Source organism: Mus caroli, unplaced genomic scaffold, assembly GCF_978045245.1.
Source record: "Mus caroli unplaced genomic scaffold, Mus_caroli_1 scaffold_15, whole genome shotgun sequence".
NCBI classification, from domain to species: Eukaryota; Metazoa; Chordata; class Mammalia; order Rodentia; family Muridae; genus Mus; species Mus caroli.
In genome coordinates, this window is record NW_028227270.1 from 21199472 (window position 1) to 21218687 (window position 19216).

General features: G+C 40.8%; 1 protein-coding gene across 4 annotated transcripts in view; it reads left to right on the forward strand.

The window, feature by feature from the left end:
- Positions 1 to 573: 573 nt before the first annotated feature.
- The window catches only part of Bdp1 (BDP1 general transcription factor IIIB subunit), an 88374-nt gene continuing 69731 nt past the window's right edge, over positions 574 to 19216 (forward strand). For 3 of the 4 annotated variants that reach the window (XM_021180075.3, XM_029468190.2, XM_029468188.2), the window contains exons 1-7: positions 574 to 996; positions 5737 to 6013; positions 6217 to 6326; positions 7211 to 7270; positions 11327 to 11458; positions 12536 to 12669; positions 15144 to 15238. In XM_021180075.3, coding sequence (XP_021035734.1) covers positions 785 to 996; positions 5737 to 6013; positions 6217 to 6326; positions 7211 to 7270; positions 11327 to 11458; positions 12536 to 12669; positions 15144 to 15238 — 1020 coding nt within the window. In that variant the 5' untranslated portion in view covers positions 574 to 784. The remainder of the gene's footprint in view (positions 997 to 5736; positions 6014 to 6216; positions 6327 to 7210; positions 7271 to 11326; positions 11459 to 12535; positions 12670 to 15143; positions 15239 to 19216) is intronic. The other variant, XM_029468189.2, reaches the window with a different exon arrangement.

A 19216-nucleotide genomic window follows, 5' to 3' on the forward strand; every position in this document is an offset into this window, starting at 1 on the left:
TTTGACTCTTCTCGAAAACTCCTTAACAGTTCATAAAAAGATTCAGTTAAGTAGGTTGGGGATGGACGTTCCATGGCAGCGTGCATGCCGGGTATGCAGGGTTTGTGAAGGATCCTGGGTTCAAACCACGGGCGAGAAATTAAAAGTTTGAGCCGGGAGGGCAGGGGTGGCGCACGCTTTTAATCCCAGCACTTGGGGGGGCAGAGGCAGGCGGATTTCTGAGTTCGAGGCCAGCCTGGTCGACAGAGTGAGTTCCAGGACAGCCAGGGCTACACAGAGAAACCCTGTCTCGAAACCGCTCGCCCCGGCCCTCCCCCCCCCAAAAAAAAAGTTTGAGCTGGAGGATTCAGCTGCTTCCGCTCTCTCTTTTCAACAACTCCCAAGGTCTTACAAAGGAAAGAATATCTGTCTTCGAATCCAAAAAAACAAAAAAACCCTCTGGTTCACAGGTAACCGAAGCTACAGAGCGTTGCAGTTGCTATGGCTCCTGGCGCCCGGAGTCTGACGTCATCGTCGGCGCCGAATGATTACGCATTACTTCCGGCGCCTTTCGCTAGCCGGGACGCGGGGAGGAGAAACTTAGCTTTTAGTGTGGCAGGGTCATGAAGAGGAGGCGGTGGCGGGAGAGCGGAGGAGGCGGAGGGGGCGCAAAACTGCGGTAGCCAGCGCTGGGCTGGTGGTTGTGGACGTGTGGGAGGGCGAGAGTGTCAGCCCGGGGGCAGCGGCCGGGGCTCTGGGCTGAGCGCGGCCGTGGAGCGGCCGCTCTCGGCCCCCTGGCTCCGCCATGTTCCGCAGGGCACGCCTTAGCGTGAAGCCGAATGTCAGGCCTGGTGTAGGGACCAGGGGCTCCGCCGCTCCCAATCCCCAGCGTGGATCAGAGGCTCCCAGGCCTCCGGAGCCTGCCACCGAGTCAGCTCCGAAGCCAGCGGAGCCCACAGATGTGCCTGCAGTGGATTCCGGGGGAACTGAACCCCAGGAACAGGCTCCCGGGAGCAGGTAAGGTCTTCTATCAAGCTGAGCTGTTGGATTTTTACCACGGAGTACCTCTCCTGCAACAAGCTTTTGATTTGAGCTGGATGAAACCATTTCTAGTTGTAGTTTTATTCCGTGATCTGAGGGTGCGACTACTATGACTCTCACGATCTTAAGATTCCCGAGGAGACAGTGTCTTGTCTTATAGGGATGGGAATCCAGGCTTAACGATTTTGAAGTCAAGAATATAGACACACCATCACTTGGAAATCTAATTAATTGTCCTGGAGTACTTTACACTGAAAGCACTTTGGGATTTTCATTTTGTGAATATTTATATTTCAAAGGAGAGCACCAGTGCTGACTTTTTTTTTTTCCCCTCCCTCCACGCGGTGATGCGGTTGAACCCAAGGCCTCATGGAGTGTTAGGTAAACGCCCTGCCCCTGAGTCAAAGGGAAGAGGCTTAGGTTACTTATTTTGGTTCGAGTGCGTACTTCTTTATTGTTACTACGTTTCCTGAATCAAGGCGCCTGGCTTTAGTGACAAATACCACATTTGAATTTAGGACGCTCCTACTTAACTTAGCAATTTTAAGTAGGTTGTTCTCAGAGAAAATTTGTTCCCGGTGTGAAGTTAGTACCTCCTTTAGGACAATATTGTGAGATCAGATAGGATTACATAAACTGCCTTACATGCCACATGGCAGAATAGTTCCCCCAAATTTACTAAAAAAAATTTTGATTACTTTCAAAAAAAGGTGATGAGAGCCGGTTATAGTGTCACAACTTTAGTCCTAGCAATAGGGAGGCAGAGGCCACCCTGCTTTAGGACAGTCAGCCCCATAGTGAGACCCTGTCTCAAAAAACAAGACAGTGGAGAAAGGTGATGGTACAAATTAAACATGTGATGGGTTAATATGGTGACTGTAGTGTTTTATAATATACAGAGGAAGATGCCAGTAAGTAATCACATTGACAGGGAGATGGTACAATTTATGTTTGCATAGTAACAGCATTTCTTCTGTTAATCAGTTTGTGCCATGTGTTATTTTGGCATTCCAACTATGCACCATGATTTCAACATTTTTTTTTAAACTTGGATCTGTTTGAAAATTTTCTGCTTAGAATAGAAATACCAGTATTGGTCACTGCTCTTTAAACTTGGATCTGTTTGAAAATTTTCTGCTTAGAATAGAAATACCAGTATTGGTCACTGCTCCAAATTTGGAAAATTTTGTTAACTATAACTATAGAGGAAGGCATAATGATTGATATTTTATAAATTCCCATAGGCCATAGTCCTGAGACGTGCTCGAGAATATTTTAGTTGACAATTAGAGTACATCATATACTACGCATATAAACTATATGTGTGAATGTGTATATACATACACACATATAGTTTGTATGTTTGGGGGCAGGGGGGACAAGATTTAACTATGTAGCTTTGACTTGCCTGGAAGTGTCTTACCTCCTGAGTGATGATGGCATTAAAAGCATGAGCCACCAGGCCCAGCAGGTTTTTTTTTTTTTTTTTTTTTTGTTTTTAAGGTAGAGTTTCATCTAGCTCAGGTTGGCCTAGAACTCTCCATGCATGAAAAGACACCTTTAAGTTTCTAATCCACCTGCTTTACCTTCTGAATGCTGAGATTACAGATGTGTGCCATTATGCCTGGTGTATGTAGTGCTGAGTATGAAAGCCAGGGCTCTGCGTGCTATTCCGTCTCTGTGCCAGCTTAACTGCATCCCTGGTCCTTGTTCCTTATTTGATGAGAGCATTCATTCATTTTGCTAGTTGTAGAAACCAACGGAGTATACACTTGACATATAAGATGCCAGTGATGCATGCGTTACATCCTGAGAGCTACACTGCAGTGCTAGGGACCAAACCTCAGGGCCTCAAGCATGTTAGACTGAGTTAAAATTACCTCTTTTAAACTCTCTTTAAGGAGAGAGTTTAAAAGAGGTAATTTTATATGTTAAAGCAGCTTCTGTTTTTATATGGAACTAATAAAATATGATAAAAGTACACTTAAATTATTGATTCTGTTTCCTTTTAAAATAATCTATTATTGTTGTTATTTTATGTGCATTGGTGTTTTTCCCGTATTTATGTCTGTGTGAGGGTGCTGGTTACCCTGGAACTGGAATTACAAACAGAGCTGCTCTGCTGGTGTTAGGAATTGAACCTGGGCCCCTCTCGAAGAGCAGCCTTGCTCTTAACCACTGAATCATCTCTCTAGCCCCTATACTTCCTTTTTAACATTTTAAATTTCAACTAATACAAAGTAATTGTACATGTTTATGGAGTACGATGTGTACAATGTGTTATTTCAATATGTATTTACAATGTGTCATGGTAATGGTATCACTTTAAAAGTTTATTATTTCTTTGTGTAAAGAGCATTCTAGATCATTATTATTATTATTATATATTTTGTTAAGGTCTTTTTTTTTTTTTAATTTTATGTATATGAGTACACTGTTGCTGTCTTCAGACACTCCAGAAGAGGGCATCAGATCCCATTACAGATGCCTGTGAGCCACCATGTGGTTGCTGGGAATTGAACTCAGGACCTCTGGAAGAACAGACGGTGCTCTTAACCACTGAGCCATCTCTCCAGCTCATTCTAGATTTTTTTTTTAAATAAAGATTTATTTGCTTTACATGTGTGAGCACACTGTAGCTGTACAGATGGTTGTGAGCCTTCATGTGGTTGGGAATTGCTCTGCTTGCTCTGGGCCCCACTTGGCCCCTCTTGTTCTGGTCAACCCTGCTTGCTCAGTCCCTGCTTGCTCTGGCCCAAAGATTGATTGATTGATTGATTGACTTTTGGTTTTTCGAGATAGGGTTTCTCTGTGTAGCCCTGGCTGTCCTGGAACTCACTCTGTAGACCAGGCTGGCCTCAAACTCAGAAATCTGCCTGCCTCTGCCTCCCAAGTGCTGGGATTAAAGGCATGCACTACCACTGCCCAATGATTTATTACACATAAGTACATTGTAGCTGACTTTAAATGCACCAGAAGAGGGCGTCAGATCTCATTACGGGTTGTTGTGAGCCACCACGTGGTTGCTGGGATTTGAACTCAGGACCTTTGGACGAGCAGTCAGTGCTCTTATCCGCTGAGCCATCTTGCCAGCCCCTAGATCTTTTTTTATAACTCTCTTGTGTTAAAAAATGTTGTCAACCAAGTTATCCTACCACAATATAGTGCATTATTAGAAATAAATGTTAACTCTAGTCAGCTATATTCCTGTTCTCTTTCTTTTCCTTTTCTTTTTTTTTTTTTTTTTTTTTTGGTTTTTCGAGACAGGGTTTCTCTGTATAGCCCTGGCTGTCCTGGAACTCACTTTGTAGACCAGGCTGGCCTCGAACTCAGAAATCCGCCTGCCTCTGCCTCCCGAGTGCTGGGATTAAAGGCGTGCGCCACCACGCCCGGCTTCTTTTCCTTTTCTTGTCTGTTTGTTTCCTTCTCTTTTTTGAGACAGGGTTTCACTGTGTAACTTTGGTGGCTCGGGAACTCTCTTTGTAGACCAGCTGGGCTCAGTCCTGTATCTGCCTCCCCAGTGCTGTGACTAGAGGAGTGCATTACCGTGCTGGGCTTTTTCTTACACTTTCTAAATGTTTATGTATATGGGTGTTTTGCCTTTGTGTGTGTCAGTGCACCATATGCCTGGTGCCAAGGTAACTAGAAGACCTTGGATCTCCTGGAACTAGAGTTATAGACAGTTGTGAGCGGCTATCTGGGAAATTGAACCCAAGTTTTATGGTAGAGCAGCCAGTGCTCTTAACCTTGAGTTCATGACTCCAGCTCCATTTCTGAGCGATTTATATCTAATCTGTACTATAGCCAATATTTGATTTAAAGTGATTAGATGCCTTGTTTGTTTGAGCTAGGGTCTCATGTAGCTTAAGTTAGCTTCAGACTCACTGTGTTGCTGATGACGGTCTTGAACTTCCAATCCTTCTGCCTCCACTTCTGAGTATTGAGGTAACAGACACTTAGCAAAACAACAGCAACAACAAAATTCAATTTTCTATCTAGTTATTAAAAATTGGCTTATTAAGCTTTGTTCTGTGACTTAATTTTGTGTTTGGTGGGTTTTTGGTTTTTTTTTTTTTTTTTGGTACTTCAAAGAATTCAGCATAGTGTTAATGTTTTCTATTGTGCTTAGGAACTAAGTTTGAAAAAGAATAACAATTTTCCTTAGAATTTACATATACTGTATTGATAATTTGCTTACCTCTTAAAAACAGGATTCGTGTGTGTGTGTGTGTGTGTGTGTGTGTGAGTGTGTGTGTGTGAGTGTGTGTGTGTGTGTGTGTGTGTGTGTGTGTGAATACCACATGTGTGCAGCAGGAGCCAGAAAGTGTCAGATCTTTGGAGTCAGAGTTGCAGGTGTTTGTGAGCCACCTGATGTCAGTGCTGGGTGACAGTGCAGTGACAAGTAGACGTGCACCTAAGCCCAGAACCACCTCTCTAGTCTCTGTTCCTTTGTTTTGAGACAGTCTTACCTAGTAGGTAGCTCAAGCTGGTTGGAGTTACTCATGGCAGTCGGTCTCCCTCAGCCTCCATAGTGCTAGGAATGGAAGTGTGAGCTATCATTTAAAGCTGAGAAAGTTTTAAAGAAATGTTTATTGCAACTCTGTTGTAATCAACATAACTGAAAAGTTACCGTTTCTTATGTTTGTTTTTCTTTTTGTTCAGTGAGACCTTGCAGAGATGAGTCATGATGTCTCCTTTTCTTTTTAATTCCAATAGTGATGAAAAGACTGGTGACAAAAATAATGCTGCAGAGTCCAGCACATTGTCCTCTGCTTCTTCACAGAGAAGAAAGCGAGTGTCAAGCACATCCAGTCTTGTTCAGTCTCCTGGCAGTGCCCCCTCACAGAGTCGCCCCTTATCTACAGTTAATCACGATGCGCCACAGCCAAACCCTACTCCAGCTAAAGAGAAGCAGCCGTGTTCAGACAGATACCGAATCTATAAAGCCCGCAAACTGAGGGAGATGTTGAAAGAGGAACTGAGAAAGGAGAAGGTAAGTGAGTGAACTGTAGTCCAGTCCATCCTCCTGACCCAGCCTTGCATACTCCAGTCATCTTCCTGACCCAGCCTTCCTATGTACAATCCAAGCCATCCTCCTGACCCAGCTTTCCTATAGTCCAGCCTTCCGATAGTCCAGTTGTATATTTGAGTTTAGTGCTTCTGAAGTTAATCTGTTTATAAAATCTCTGTATATAGAAACAATGGAAAAACAAATTTTCTACAAATGAAAGCCAGAGACCACCAGATCGTTCAAAAATGACTATGAGAGACTTCATATATTACCTTCCAGATAACAATCCAATGACGTAAGTAAAATTCATTTATGCTTTGTTTCATTGGGTATGTAATGACATGTCACTTTAGAGTACAGTTTCATGTTGTTCAGAAGCTTGTTGAAGAATTCATAGCATTTGTATTATCTTTTAAAGATAAAGTTTCTAACAAAATAAGTATGGATACATTTGGGTCTAAGCCTATGGAAGTAACTGCTCTCTGGGATGATAATGGTGTCCCTCTCTATCTCCTAGAGCTAAAGAGGCTTCTTGTTTTAGTTATTGGGCGGTAGTGTAATTTCTATTTCTTATGTGTTATAATGTGATATAAAGGAATATAGTTTTTATGCCCTATTTCATTGGTAATGGTGTAGTTTGGATCACAAGTGCTTCATGAACAAAGCTTTAATTCTTTAATGTTAGCCTGAGGTGGAAGGCAGACATCATAAATCTGGTTTTGGTGGTGTCGTAGGTGGCCTTAGCATAGTCTTCAGGATAGGCCTCTTTTGCATTTGCCAGGTCTTTGGCCATGTTGAAGAAGGTCTGGAGATGAGCCACCTAGCTTGCTTCATTTCCCAAGGCTGCCAATCTCTCTTCATTAAGGAGTTAGTGGGGGAAAAATATTTTATTATTTAGGGCCCAGCAGGTTATCGGTTCTTGATGAGTTTTTGACTAAAAAGTTCTTCCTATTATTTGTTTTTGGCTGGTGTGTGCTGGGAATCAAGCTCGTTCTCAGCCTTCACTGAGCTAATTCTCACTGGCTAGGTGTGACTGAAAAAAAATGATGTTGAACATTACTAATGAAGTGCTGTAGTATATTGTATGAAAAATGGAGGCTATGAGAATTTTTCTGGCTATAAAGAAAATTGCTAAAATATTAATTTGTTTAAAAGTATGCTTTTATTTGTACTTAACAGTTCTTCAGTGGAACAAGAAAAGAAACCTGAGAAATCCTTGGCTCCCACCCCAACGAGAGAGTGAGCATCTTACATTCTCTGTTTAGTGTGTGCTTCCTGTTGCTGTGCACCACATCAGGTCCGCAGGTGCCCACCACTGACTTAGCCCCAGCCTTGGACACACTCACTGAAAGTGAAATCGAAGGGTTCTTTGATTTTCCTTTTCTTTCTGTCTGGCCTGTTCTTTGTGCATGTGTATGTGTTTGGTGTGCATGTGTGCCTTATATGGGCATGTGTTGTGTTCTTCAGTTGTGCTCACTTTATGTAATGATGCAAGGTTTCTTGTTGATTTTGTCTGTCTAGTCAGCTTGCCTCTGAAATCCCTTGTCTATGCTTTTTGAGTGCTGGCTGCTAAGCCTACCTAGCTTTTATATGGGTTTTAAGGATCCAAACTCCATTCATCACACTTGGTGGGTGAGTACTTTATCCACTGAACACTCTCCTACCGCCAACCCGCAAATGGAGCGTTCTGTACATTTGATTGCTTCTTAAAAATAGAATCACTTAGCTGGGCAGTGGTGGTGCACGCCTTTAAAGCACTTGGGAACCAGAGGCAAGCGGATTTCTGAGTTCGAGTCCAGCCTGGTCTACAGAGTGAGTTCCAGGATAGCCAGGGCTACACAGAAACCCTGTCTTGAAAAACCGAAAAGAAAAAAACAAAACAAAAAAAAACCAAACCAGTCGGGGCTACATAAAAAACCCACAAGCGTGTGTTATAAAAGGAAGAGAAGGCCTAGCTGGGTATGATAACTCATGCGTCTGTGCTCAGCGCCTGAGGAGCTGGGTCTTTCCTAACGAGGTGTAGCATCGTTCTTGGAGAGAGATGAACACATCTACTACCCCAGATAGGGGTAAAGACACCACCAAATTCCAACTTGGACCTTTTAGGGGTTTTTTATTATTTATTTATTTTTTTATTTTTTAGTTTTATGGTAGGGTTTTCCTGTGTAGCTCTGGTTGTCCTGGATCTTGCTAGGACTAGGCTAGCATTGAACTCTTAGGATTGATCTGCCTCTGCCTCTGCCTCCTGATTACTGGGATTAAAGGCATTTGCCACTACTATCCAGTGAAGCAGTAAGTTTTAATTATCAGCAATATGAGAGAAGGGTTACTTATAAGATCATAAATTATCTCAAAGACAGCTGTAACATCAAAGCCTACCCAGCATGGACAATGGATCATGAAAGCTGGGAACCTAACATTCTTTAAACATAGAAGCAATTCGGCAGGCTGGAGAGTGTCTTTCAGTAGTCTTTACTGCTTGGGGTGGGAAGATTTCACTTATCTGGTCAGTTTCAGGGACTTCCTGAAGCCTTTGAGTTGGTTCCTGAGCTTTACAGATTTCTCTGTAGGAATATCCAATATCTTAAGCTTCTCATTCAGAGAGGTTATGTTTTGAGGAAACTGCCACACAAACGCTATATAGGGAGAATCTGTCTCAGAAACATACACACATACATGTATGCATGTATACACACACACACACACACACAGAGTTAGATCTTTTCAGAATGAGAGGTCTATAATATTTGTATAATATATGTGTAATTGACTAATACTATGCCTTCCATTTACATTTGTATATATATTCCATGCCTGGGAGTACATGAGAGTGTCATAGCTTGTGGGGTGGTCATAGGCCACACAGCCTGAGAGTCAGTTCTCTTCCAACATGTGGGTTCCATGTATTGAACACAGGTGTCAGGCCTTTCTTTACCAGCTGAGCCATCTCACTGGCCTCATGAGTTTTAAATTAAAGATGTTCATATTGAGGTTTTGTTTTATTTTGCGACAGGCCTTGGCTAGTCTAGAACTTGCCATGTAGATCATTCTGGGCCTTCAGCTTAAGAGATCAGTCTCCTCTGGCTCTTCGTATTAGGATTAAAAACATGTACTCCTAACTTAGGAGTCGTTTGTTGTCAAAAACAGTAGCTTTGCGTGGTAAAAAAAATTAAAAGGAACAAAGGGAATATTGAAAAAAGTCTTTCCACCTTTGTTTCTTTGTGGTTTAAAAGTCTGTGGTTCACACACACACACACACCCGAAACAAATGTTACCAGTTAAAACACTTTTAAAATTACATTGTGCATATGCAGTGTGTATTTGTGTGTATGTGGCAGTGTGTATTTGTGTGTATGTGTGTGGGCACATGCATGCCATGATGAGAGTATGGAGGTTGTCTTAGTCAGGGTTTCTGTTCCTGCACAAACATCATGACCAAGAAACAAGTTGGGGAGGAAAGGGTTTATTCAGCTTACACTTCCATACTGCTGTTCATCACCAAAGGAAGTCAGGACTGGAACTCAAGCAGGTCAGGAAGCAGGAGCTGAGCAGAGGCCATGGAGGGATGTTCTTTACTGGCTTGCTTCCCCTGGCTTGCTCAGCCTGCTCTCTTATTTTGTTTTGTTTTTATTTTGTTTTTCGAGACAGGGTTTCTCTGTATAGCCCTGGCTGTCCTGGAACTCACTCTGTAGGTCAGGCTGGCCTCGAACTTAGAAATTCGCCTGCCTCTGCCTCCCAAAGTGCTGGGATTAAAGGCATGCGCCACCACACCCGGCTAGCCTGCTCTCTTATAGAACCCAAGACTACCAGCCCAGAGAAGGCCCCTTGATCACTAATTGAGAAAATGCCTTACAGTTGTATCTCATGGAGGCATTTCCTCAACTGAAGCTCCTTTCTCTGTGATAACTCCAGCTGTGTCAAGTTGACACAAAACTAGCCCGTACAGAGGTGAAGAGACAGTTTCTGGCAGTCAGTGTGCATTCTGGAGGTTGCATACTGCTATTGCTGTGCATTCAGCTGTTAGACTTTGTGGCAAGAGCCATCTCACCTGCTCACCAATTTTTAAATATAGCATTTCAGATTTATAATGTATGTGTGCTTCAATAAGATATCAACAGCCAGTATATTAGAAAGAAAGATTTGGAACTTTTTTTTTTAATAGTTATAATTGGATGGGAGCAAGAGGTTCAGATGGACTTTTGCACAGTTGACTGACTACCTGAGGGCTGGACGTGGGTGTGCATCTGTGTAATCCCAGCAATTGAAAGGCTGAATTTGAGGCTAGCATGAGCCTACAGAATGAGCACCCAACTATTTTGAGCTTCATAGCAAGAGCCTGCCTCATAGATCTAAGAAAATAAAACAAAACTAGAAGAAGATATACTAGTATACATATTTCAGAAAGCTAGAAAAAGTAGGTACCAGAAGTGGGGTAAAAGGTAACATTTGTTTATTTATTTTTATTATTGGCCTCAAACCCAAGGTATACTATAAATCACTGAGTTACATGGCTGGTACCACTGGTTTATTTTAAAAGAGAGTAAACATTTCTTGTTTTCTAATTTTTTTTTATTTTTTAAGATTTACTTATTACTATATGTAAGTACACTGTAGTTGTCTTTAGACATACCGGAAGAGAGTGTCAGATTTCATTATGGATGGATATGAGCCACCATGTGGTTGCTGGGATTTGAACTCAGGACCTTTGGAAGAGCAGTCAGTGCTCTTAACTGCTGAGCCCTCTCACTAGCTGCTCTTATTATGTCTAAAGATTCCTTATTATATGTTACCAAATTAGCCAGGTGGTGGTAGTGCATGCCTGAGTGCATCTCAGCACTCAAGATGCAGAGACAGGAGGAAGGCAGGAAGGTGTCTGTGAGTTTGAGGCCAGCCTGGTTTACAGAAAGAGTTCTAGGACAGCCAGGGCTACGATAGTGAATTCCTGTCTAAAAAAAAAAAAAGTTACCAAATAATAGAAATCTTATCCTCTTCGCCTCTCCAATGTATACATCCATCCATCCATCCATCCATTTATTTATTTTGAGTCAGAGTCTTAAGGTAAAGTTCATAGTGACCTAGAACTCTTGGTTCTTTGCTTCATTGGTCTCCTTAGAGCCAAGATTATCTTGTATTTCACTATGCCTGGCAGGGTAACTGTGTCATGTGGTATTTTTAGTTGAATTATAGAGAAAGTTTGAAATGGCTGCATGTTGGTTTTCTTTAGTAACTTGTTTTGAGTTCATACTATTCAGGAAATACTGTTTTGTTGCCAAGGTAACTATGTTTCCATTTTAGTAGGCAAGAAAATCAGAGCACTCAAGATGCTAATGATAATGAAGACGTGGAAGAGGAGGTGGATGATGGGCCACTCCTGGTTCCTCGAGTAAAAGTGGCAGAAGATGGTTCTATTATTTTAGATGAAGAAAGGTGAGTTAAGGAGATGGTGCAGGAAGGAGCGGAGGGGGTAGGGGTAGAGAACAGAGAGATGCTGTTCTCCATCTGTCAACAGAGCGTTTAACTAACCGCCACTGGATAGATGAATAGCATGAATACTTTAAGCAGGTAAATGGACTAAATGTGCAATTTTAGCATGTTTGGATGAGATGCTATCACTCTTGTCTGTCAACCTAACTTTGTTTACTCATCACCCTGCTGCTAAGCCAGGCCAGCTGCTGAGCAGCTGTGTGCTGTTACCCACTGGGGATGGATTTCTAGGATTGGTTCAGTTTGAAGTTGATATTTAAACTTTTCGTATTATTCATTAATTTTACTTTGTTTGATTTTTCTTTGTTTTTATTATTTTTGTTTTTTGAGACTCTCACTGTAGCCTTGGCTGGCCTGAGACTTGCTTTGTAGACCAGGTTGGTCTTGAACTGCTGACCAGTCTTTCCAGATCTAAAGTGTATATTTTATATGGGATCAGGTAACAAAGAAAAATGAAAGGTTTTTGCTGTTTAGTTAGTAACAATGTATATAAATATAAATTTGACTATAATATAAATGCAATGCTGAGAAGTGTTTCTATGTGATGGTGATTTTACATGTCAATAATAGTTAAAGAGATATTGGCTCAGGAGGCATTTAGAAATCCACAAACCAAAACCAGGTGTGATGACACATGCCTGCAGTCTTAGCACTTGGGAAGTGGAGATAGTAATTCAAGACTGTTCTCAGCTAGACAGCAAGTTCCAGGTGAGCCTGGACAACATAAAGCCTGGTCTGAAAGACAGACAGACAAAAAGGACAATAGAACAGTTCTTCCTTTAGATAGTCCAAAGGTATTTTGAAAATGCTATAACCAGAAAACAGGTTGGCATTTATTTCTGTACCTTAAAATCACATTTGGAAAAATATATATTTCAAATTTATTATCTTTTTTCAAATATATATTACATTTTCTGTATTAAGTGCTGTGTAAATCTTAGAATGCAGTAATTAAATCTCATCTACTGTTTTTCATACTTGGGTTTTTAGTGTGACTCTATTGAGAATGTCTTCTTTCAGTTTAACTGTAGAAGTTTTGAGAACAAAAGGCCCCTGCGTTGTTGAAGAGAATGATCCTATATTTGAGCGCGGCTCCACTACTACTTACTCCAGCTTCAGGAAGAACTACTACTCAAAGCCGTGGTCCAATAAAGGTACCTAATGCTCACCAAAGGTCTTTGGATGTTCTTCTGGAATAAAATGAACTCTTATTTAAGCTTCTGACTTCTTGTCAATAAAATGTAACCTGCCACGTTGGTTTCCACTCAGTTTTATTGGTTCCCCTCCCCTTCCCCTACTTTATCTTTGACTTTAGATCATTTTGCCTGGAATCTGTTTCAGACTGTACAGAGAACCCCCATTTAAGTGAATAGTTGGCAGTGTTTCTGTGTGAGCACTAACCTTTGTGCCGGTGGGTCATTGTTTTTGTAGGATTTAATCATAGCAGTACTCACCTTGCAGATGCTGTTCCTGCAGCAGTCATGGTGCCTGCCTGTAACGCAGACTGAGGGGCTTAGGCAGGGCAGCGAGGGAGTGTGAGGCCAGCCTGGGGTAAACACGACAGCAACAGAGCACACAAGGCGTATTTCATGGTTTTCCTTACTGCTTTTTACTTAAGAATGGTTTTTAAGTATGGCAGCATATAGGGCAAAAGGAAATTTTCTGTACTTCCTCCCTCCTCTGACTATTAACAACTTGGTTTTTTTTTTTTTAAAGGTAAATTCTATTGGGCTTGTTACATTTTCCCTCACTTCCTCCTCCCCTTTCCCAATGTTATAAAACACCAGGGCCCCTTTAGTCCAGTGAACTTTTTTCCAAGTGCTTGTCTGTATGTCTGTCTCTTTCTCTCTTTCTCCTTCTCTCATTCTTTGTGCTACTCACTGAGTATTTTATTTATTTCTTATAGGTATCCTAACACAAATGCCCCATTAATTCATATCTTACCAATTGTCTATAGTGTTAATTTTCTTACAGTTTTGTCAATAATCTTTTAGTTTTACTAGCTTATAGAAATCTAATATTCCAAAATAATTCTTTATATTACTATATATTTGCTTGTTAGTAATAAGATCCAGCATCTAGTATTTTCAGTTTTAAAATTTGCCTTAATATTTAAAACAACTATAAGTTTACATATATTTTGATCATATTCTTTCCTTCCCCCAAATTTGTACAGATCTCCACCTCCCTACTTACCCAACTCCTAAGTTCTCCCAAAACCTACAAAGCAAAATACAACATCCAGAAAGAAAAAAAAAAACCTGCCAAAACCTACCAAAGTGCAACCAAGTAAAAGTGCACACACATACAAAGTGTGGGGTCCAATCCTGAGACCTGCCTGGAATGGTTGATCCAGTGTCATTCCAGTGGAGAAAACTGACTTTCCTTCTCCTAGCAAGTATGAATTACAGTTCAGTTGTTAGCCTTTACCCAAGTAGCTATGTTTACATTGATTCATTTTTTTAAAAAATATAATAGGAAAAAGCAAAAACTTTCACATCAAAGTTGGACAAGACAGTCCAACAGAAGGAAAAGAGACCAAGAGTGGCCACAAGAGTCAGAGACCCAGGAATCCCATAAAACCACTAGCCTCAGAGTGCTAACTGCAGAGGACCTGGTGCCCTGAGGGGAGATTTGAAGGAGACCCCCCTTTTAGGGCTGAGTGTTCCGAGGTCTCTGACTCTGAGTAATGTCTGGCTGTGAGTCTCTGTATTTATTCCTATCTGCTGCTGCTGATGGCAGAGCAAGGAGATTATCTATGAGTATAGTAGAATATCACTAGGAATCATTTGAGTACTACATTTATTTTTTCTTTTAGAACAGTATTTGGTTTTGCCCTAGGTCCCTGGGGTATCTAGTCTCAGATTCATGGTCACACAAGCAGTGCCAGATATGGATTCCCTCTCTTGGAGTGGGACTTAAGTCAGATCAGTTATTGCTTGGTTACTCTTTTTTCATTGTGCTGTTGGTAGCTGTGGGAAGTTCTCCCAGGACTGGTTCTTCATTTCTGGCTAGCATTTACATGGTTTCGTAAACCTCTTTATTTTCAGAGACCTCTTTGTCTCGTTTGGTTTAATATCTGATTGGGTGGCCCTCTGTCCCAGCAGGTGCATGTGATGATCAGGCTTGTCGGGCCTCTTTGGAATGAGAATGCAAACTTTTTAGTTGTCTCCTGGGCCACCTACTTGACTTTCTTAGTCATCCCTGTGAGGTACAGAGCAGATTCAGGCATGATCAGTCCAGACTACATCAGATGTGTTACATGGTGTGAGGCACTACAGGAAATCTGGTCCTGTCAGGTGGGCTCACAAACTGTGGCTCATTTCATGACTGAGGCAGATCTCAGAGCTAGAAACTTGTACTACACCCGACAGAAGTTCTGGACCTTAGCAGTTCTTGTTACCATAGCCTCCTGAGTTCTGGGATGTGAAATGTACCCCTACAATTACCAATGGAGATAGTTGTTTTTTATTGTGTTTGAGTTTCTTTTCAATGAAATTAAGTACTCTATAACTTATTTTAATTCAGTTTTTATATATAAAGTTTTTATATATAGTTGTATATAACTAATTTGGGTTATTTTGTCTGAACGGAAAATTAATTTTCAGTTAATCTTTTATTTTTACAGAAACCGATATGTTTTTTTTAGCCATCAGCATGGTAGGAACTGACTTTTCTATGATTGGACAACTTTTTCCTCACAGAGCAAGGATAGAAATTAAGGTAAAGTATACCTATAACATTTATTGGTTAGGAAGGGTGAAAAAAATTACTAAGGTTTTTTTCTTCTAACTTAATTCACATTTGTTCTTTATTATGTTTGTGTTTGTGTGTGACACTGATTGTTGTATGATTTCTCAATTGTAGTATAGTTATATCTCTTGAACTTTTTATCTGACTTTTACTATGTATTTGAGAACTATTGATAAAGATACTAAAATTAAGAGTTAATGAAAATAGAAGGAGGATGTATCAGAGTGCTTAGAGTTAGTGTAGCTTTATGATTATAAAGTATCTAAGGCTTTCTGGATGAGCTGGAAAGTGCTGAGTATATGTCGCTGGACTGAGGGTGGCTGTCTTAGTCCCCTTCACTTTGTGAGAAACCACTAGCATTGTGAACCGTGAAGTGATGTCAGGCATGGACGGGCTATGCCTGAGAGGATGAGCTTGGTGCTGTTGCTGAGAAACTGTACCTGTGCTTTCTGGGTAGGAGTGTGTTTGGGTCCTCATGCTGTGTTGCCATAGTGTATTCCTAGTTAACCATGAGAGAGTCTCCCAGTCGTATGTCTTTCCCTTAATTCTCCATCTCATCATGTTTGCCACATTAGTGAAGCCACTCAGGAAGATAAGAATTTGGGTGTCCTTAAAGTAGACTAGACTTGATTGCCCAGGAACATTATGTAGCGGCTTCCTATAGTGTGGTGTCATAGCCTCACTGTATTTCTGCAAGAGGTGAGGAGCCTGCTTGTTTGTATGTATGTATGTATGCATGCATGTATGTATGTATGTATTGAGACAGAATTTCTTTGTTACTCTGGCTGTCTTCAAGCTGGTTTTGTCGATCAGGCTGTCTTCAGACTCAGAGATTGGCCTGCTTCTGAGTGCTGGGATTGAAGGTGTGCTCCACTAGGCCTGGCTCCTGCTTGTATTCTTTATGTTCTAATGTTGATCTTGGTTAAAATGATCACTATATTAAAATTTTATGAAGGCGAAAATTTGATTAGAGGTAGAGCTCTCTGGTAATCTGATTAATGAATAGTGTTTGTCACTGACTTCTTTCAGAAAACATTTAGGTTCTTCCTTCAAAGATTAGTATAATTCCAACAGGTCTCTGGGTAAAGTGTAGAAGAGTGAAAATGCTCTGTTTCTAGGGTTAGCGAAGCACTTGTTGTTGATTCCTGCATAGCGAACGAACCTTATAGCCACAGAACCAATTCTAGGTGGCTATACTATATTCCACTTAGGTATTGCAGAGATTTGCTACATTTTTTTCCTTTTTAAAAAAACCTTTAAAAATTATTATAATTTTAAAGACTTATTTATGTTATGTATGTGGGTACACTGTCACTGTCTTCAGACACACCAGAAGAGGGCATTGAAAACCATTATAGATGGTTATGAACCACCATGCGGTTGCTGGGAATTGAACTCAGGACCTCTGAAAGAGTACTCAGTGCTCTTAACTCTGAGCTATCTTTCCAGCCTTCAAAATTATTTTGTGTGTATGGGTGTTTGCTTGTATGTATGCCTGTGTGCCTAGTGTCTGTGGAAGCCAGAAGAGGGTATCAAGTCACCTAGAACTGGAGTTAAGAGCCACCATGTGATGTGGGTGGTGGAAATTGAATCCAGGTTCCTGGAAGAGTAGCCAGTGCTGTTAACTCTTTGTCCATTTCCCCAGCCTCCATATTATATTTTTTGAGGAATATTTACCATTTCATTCATGGGGCATATTGGTTTGCATTTTTCTTTTTTCTTTTTTTGAGTACTGGTACTGAATTTGTGTTTTATCACTAAGCTATATCCCTGATCCCTGTAATTGTCTTTCAGAGTTCTTGGCTGTTTGGTGGTGTTTGCTGAGATGAGCAGGGGCATGTACCTCTTGCTAATTCTGGAACAGATTAAGATTAGCGTGGTTTCCTTTAAAACGGAAAAAAATGTAGTGTTTGATGGGACTTCCCTGTGAAGCAAGTCTCTGATTTTTTTACTATTTTTTTTAATGGTGAAAGTGTTTATATTATAAATTAAATTTTTTCATACATACAGAGGTATTCAGTATTTTAGTTTTAGTTAAGCCTGCAGTTCCTGTTTCTGAGGAGGCTGAGGCTCAAGCATCACTGCAGCCTAAGAATTTAAGTCAGGCTGAACAACACAGACCTGTTTTCCTCCACAAATATTGATTCCTGTGTTGCTGGGCAATGATGGCACACACCTTTAATCCCAGCACTTGGGAAGCAGAGGCAGGGGAATCTCTTGAGTTTAAGGCTGGCCTGGTCTATGGAGTTACAGTGAGACTAGGACAGCTAGGGCCGTTACATAGAGAAACCATGGGGTTTTTTGGGGGGTGGGGGGAGGGCTAGGGGATAGGGAAGGGATTCTTGTGATAATTTTAATGCTAAGTTGGAGAGATCATATCTATAAAAACTTTTTACTGTTGTCATATAACATTTGTAGGATTTGTAGTGATAACCCTCTTTGATTTCTTTTCTATTTCCTCTGCCACTGATCGATCTTCTTTAAATTTGTTTTTGTTTGGGGGTTTTGAGACAGAGTTTCATTTTGTAACTCAGGCTGGCTTCCAAAGTTGATCCTCCTTGCTTAGCTGATAATCCTTCTCTAAGGGCTTATAATTTTAAGAATATCCTTTGTAATAAGGTAGATATACTAGTGTGTGCCTATCATTCTGGTATTCAAGAGGAGTCAGGAGAATAGTGAGTTTAAGACCTGCTTTGGATGCATAAGATCCTGCCCTAAAAGACCACAAATAAATAAACAAAACTTACAAAACATGTCTGGGGCCATGACTTAGCTGTAAAGCCCATGTCTTACAAGCATGGGAGTCTGAGTTTGAATCCTGAGCATCCATGTAGAATGTGGGCCATGGGGATACATGCCTGTAACCCCAAAACTAAAGAGGTATAGACAGAAAGATTAGTAGGAATGCATGGTTATTTTTGAGTTGAGTAGTGAACTTGAGGCCACACTAGAGTACATTAGTCCTTGTCTCAAAAAAAAAAAAAAACCTTCTATCTTATATTTTATATATATATATCAGTGCAGGTTAGATTTTTTTTTTTTTTAAACTTAATGAGAGATCATTAATGCTCCAGCCTCTGTTCTAGCCCACTGACGGAGAGAAAGATGGTTAGTAGGAATAAGGGGATGTAAACCTGTTTAGAAGTAGTTCTTTGGGGCGATTCCAATCTTTGTTGTCAGAATACTAGTAGTCCAGTCTAAAATACCAAATATGAATCAGTAGCAATAGTCTAGTCCAATTAGCAGACAATAAACACGAATCAATAGCAGTGGCTTGATCCAGAGCAATCTGTGAGACTTGGCCAAAAGGGCAAGAGACAGCCAGAATACCACAGGAAGATCATTGGCGCATTTCTCTCTATGAAGTCACAACAAGCGAAGAAAGCATTTCGAGGTGTACCAGTGCATGGTTCACTGTTGGGTTCTACTTACACTCTTTCCAAACATCATGCACCCTTTCATCTGTCTGCTTCAGTAAAATAGCCTCTCTGTGTCTGCTTTAGGAAACATCCTCTCCAGTGTCTCCTTCAGCAAAACATCCTCCCATGTGTCATCTTCCTGAAAACTATTACATGACACAACTGAGTCTCCAAAGAAACCAGAAATTTCTGCTTTATATTTGGAACTATATATAGATGAGATAAACTTGGGTTCAAACTTTTGCCTAATTGTAGACTCCTCTATTACACTAAAAAAACATTTTGGAATAATAATGAAAATGTTCAATGTTAGGAGTATTTTAGGTTGGATAAAGTTAATGTTAGCTTAATTGACTATAGATTTATCTTTGTGTGGTAGTCAACTGTTGTTTTTAATGATAATCCACTGAGCACGTGTGCATGTGTTTTGAGTAGGTGTATCATCCCACTTACTCCTGTGAGTATATGCAAGTGCTCACTCATGGCACTTGGTTCCTTTCACCTTTATATCAGTTCTGACTAGTGACAT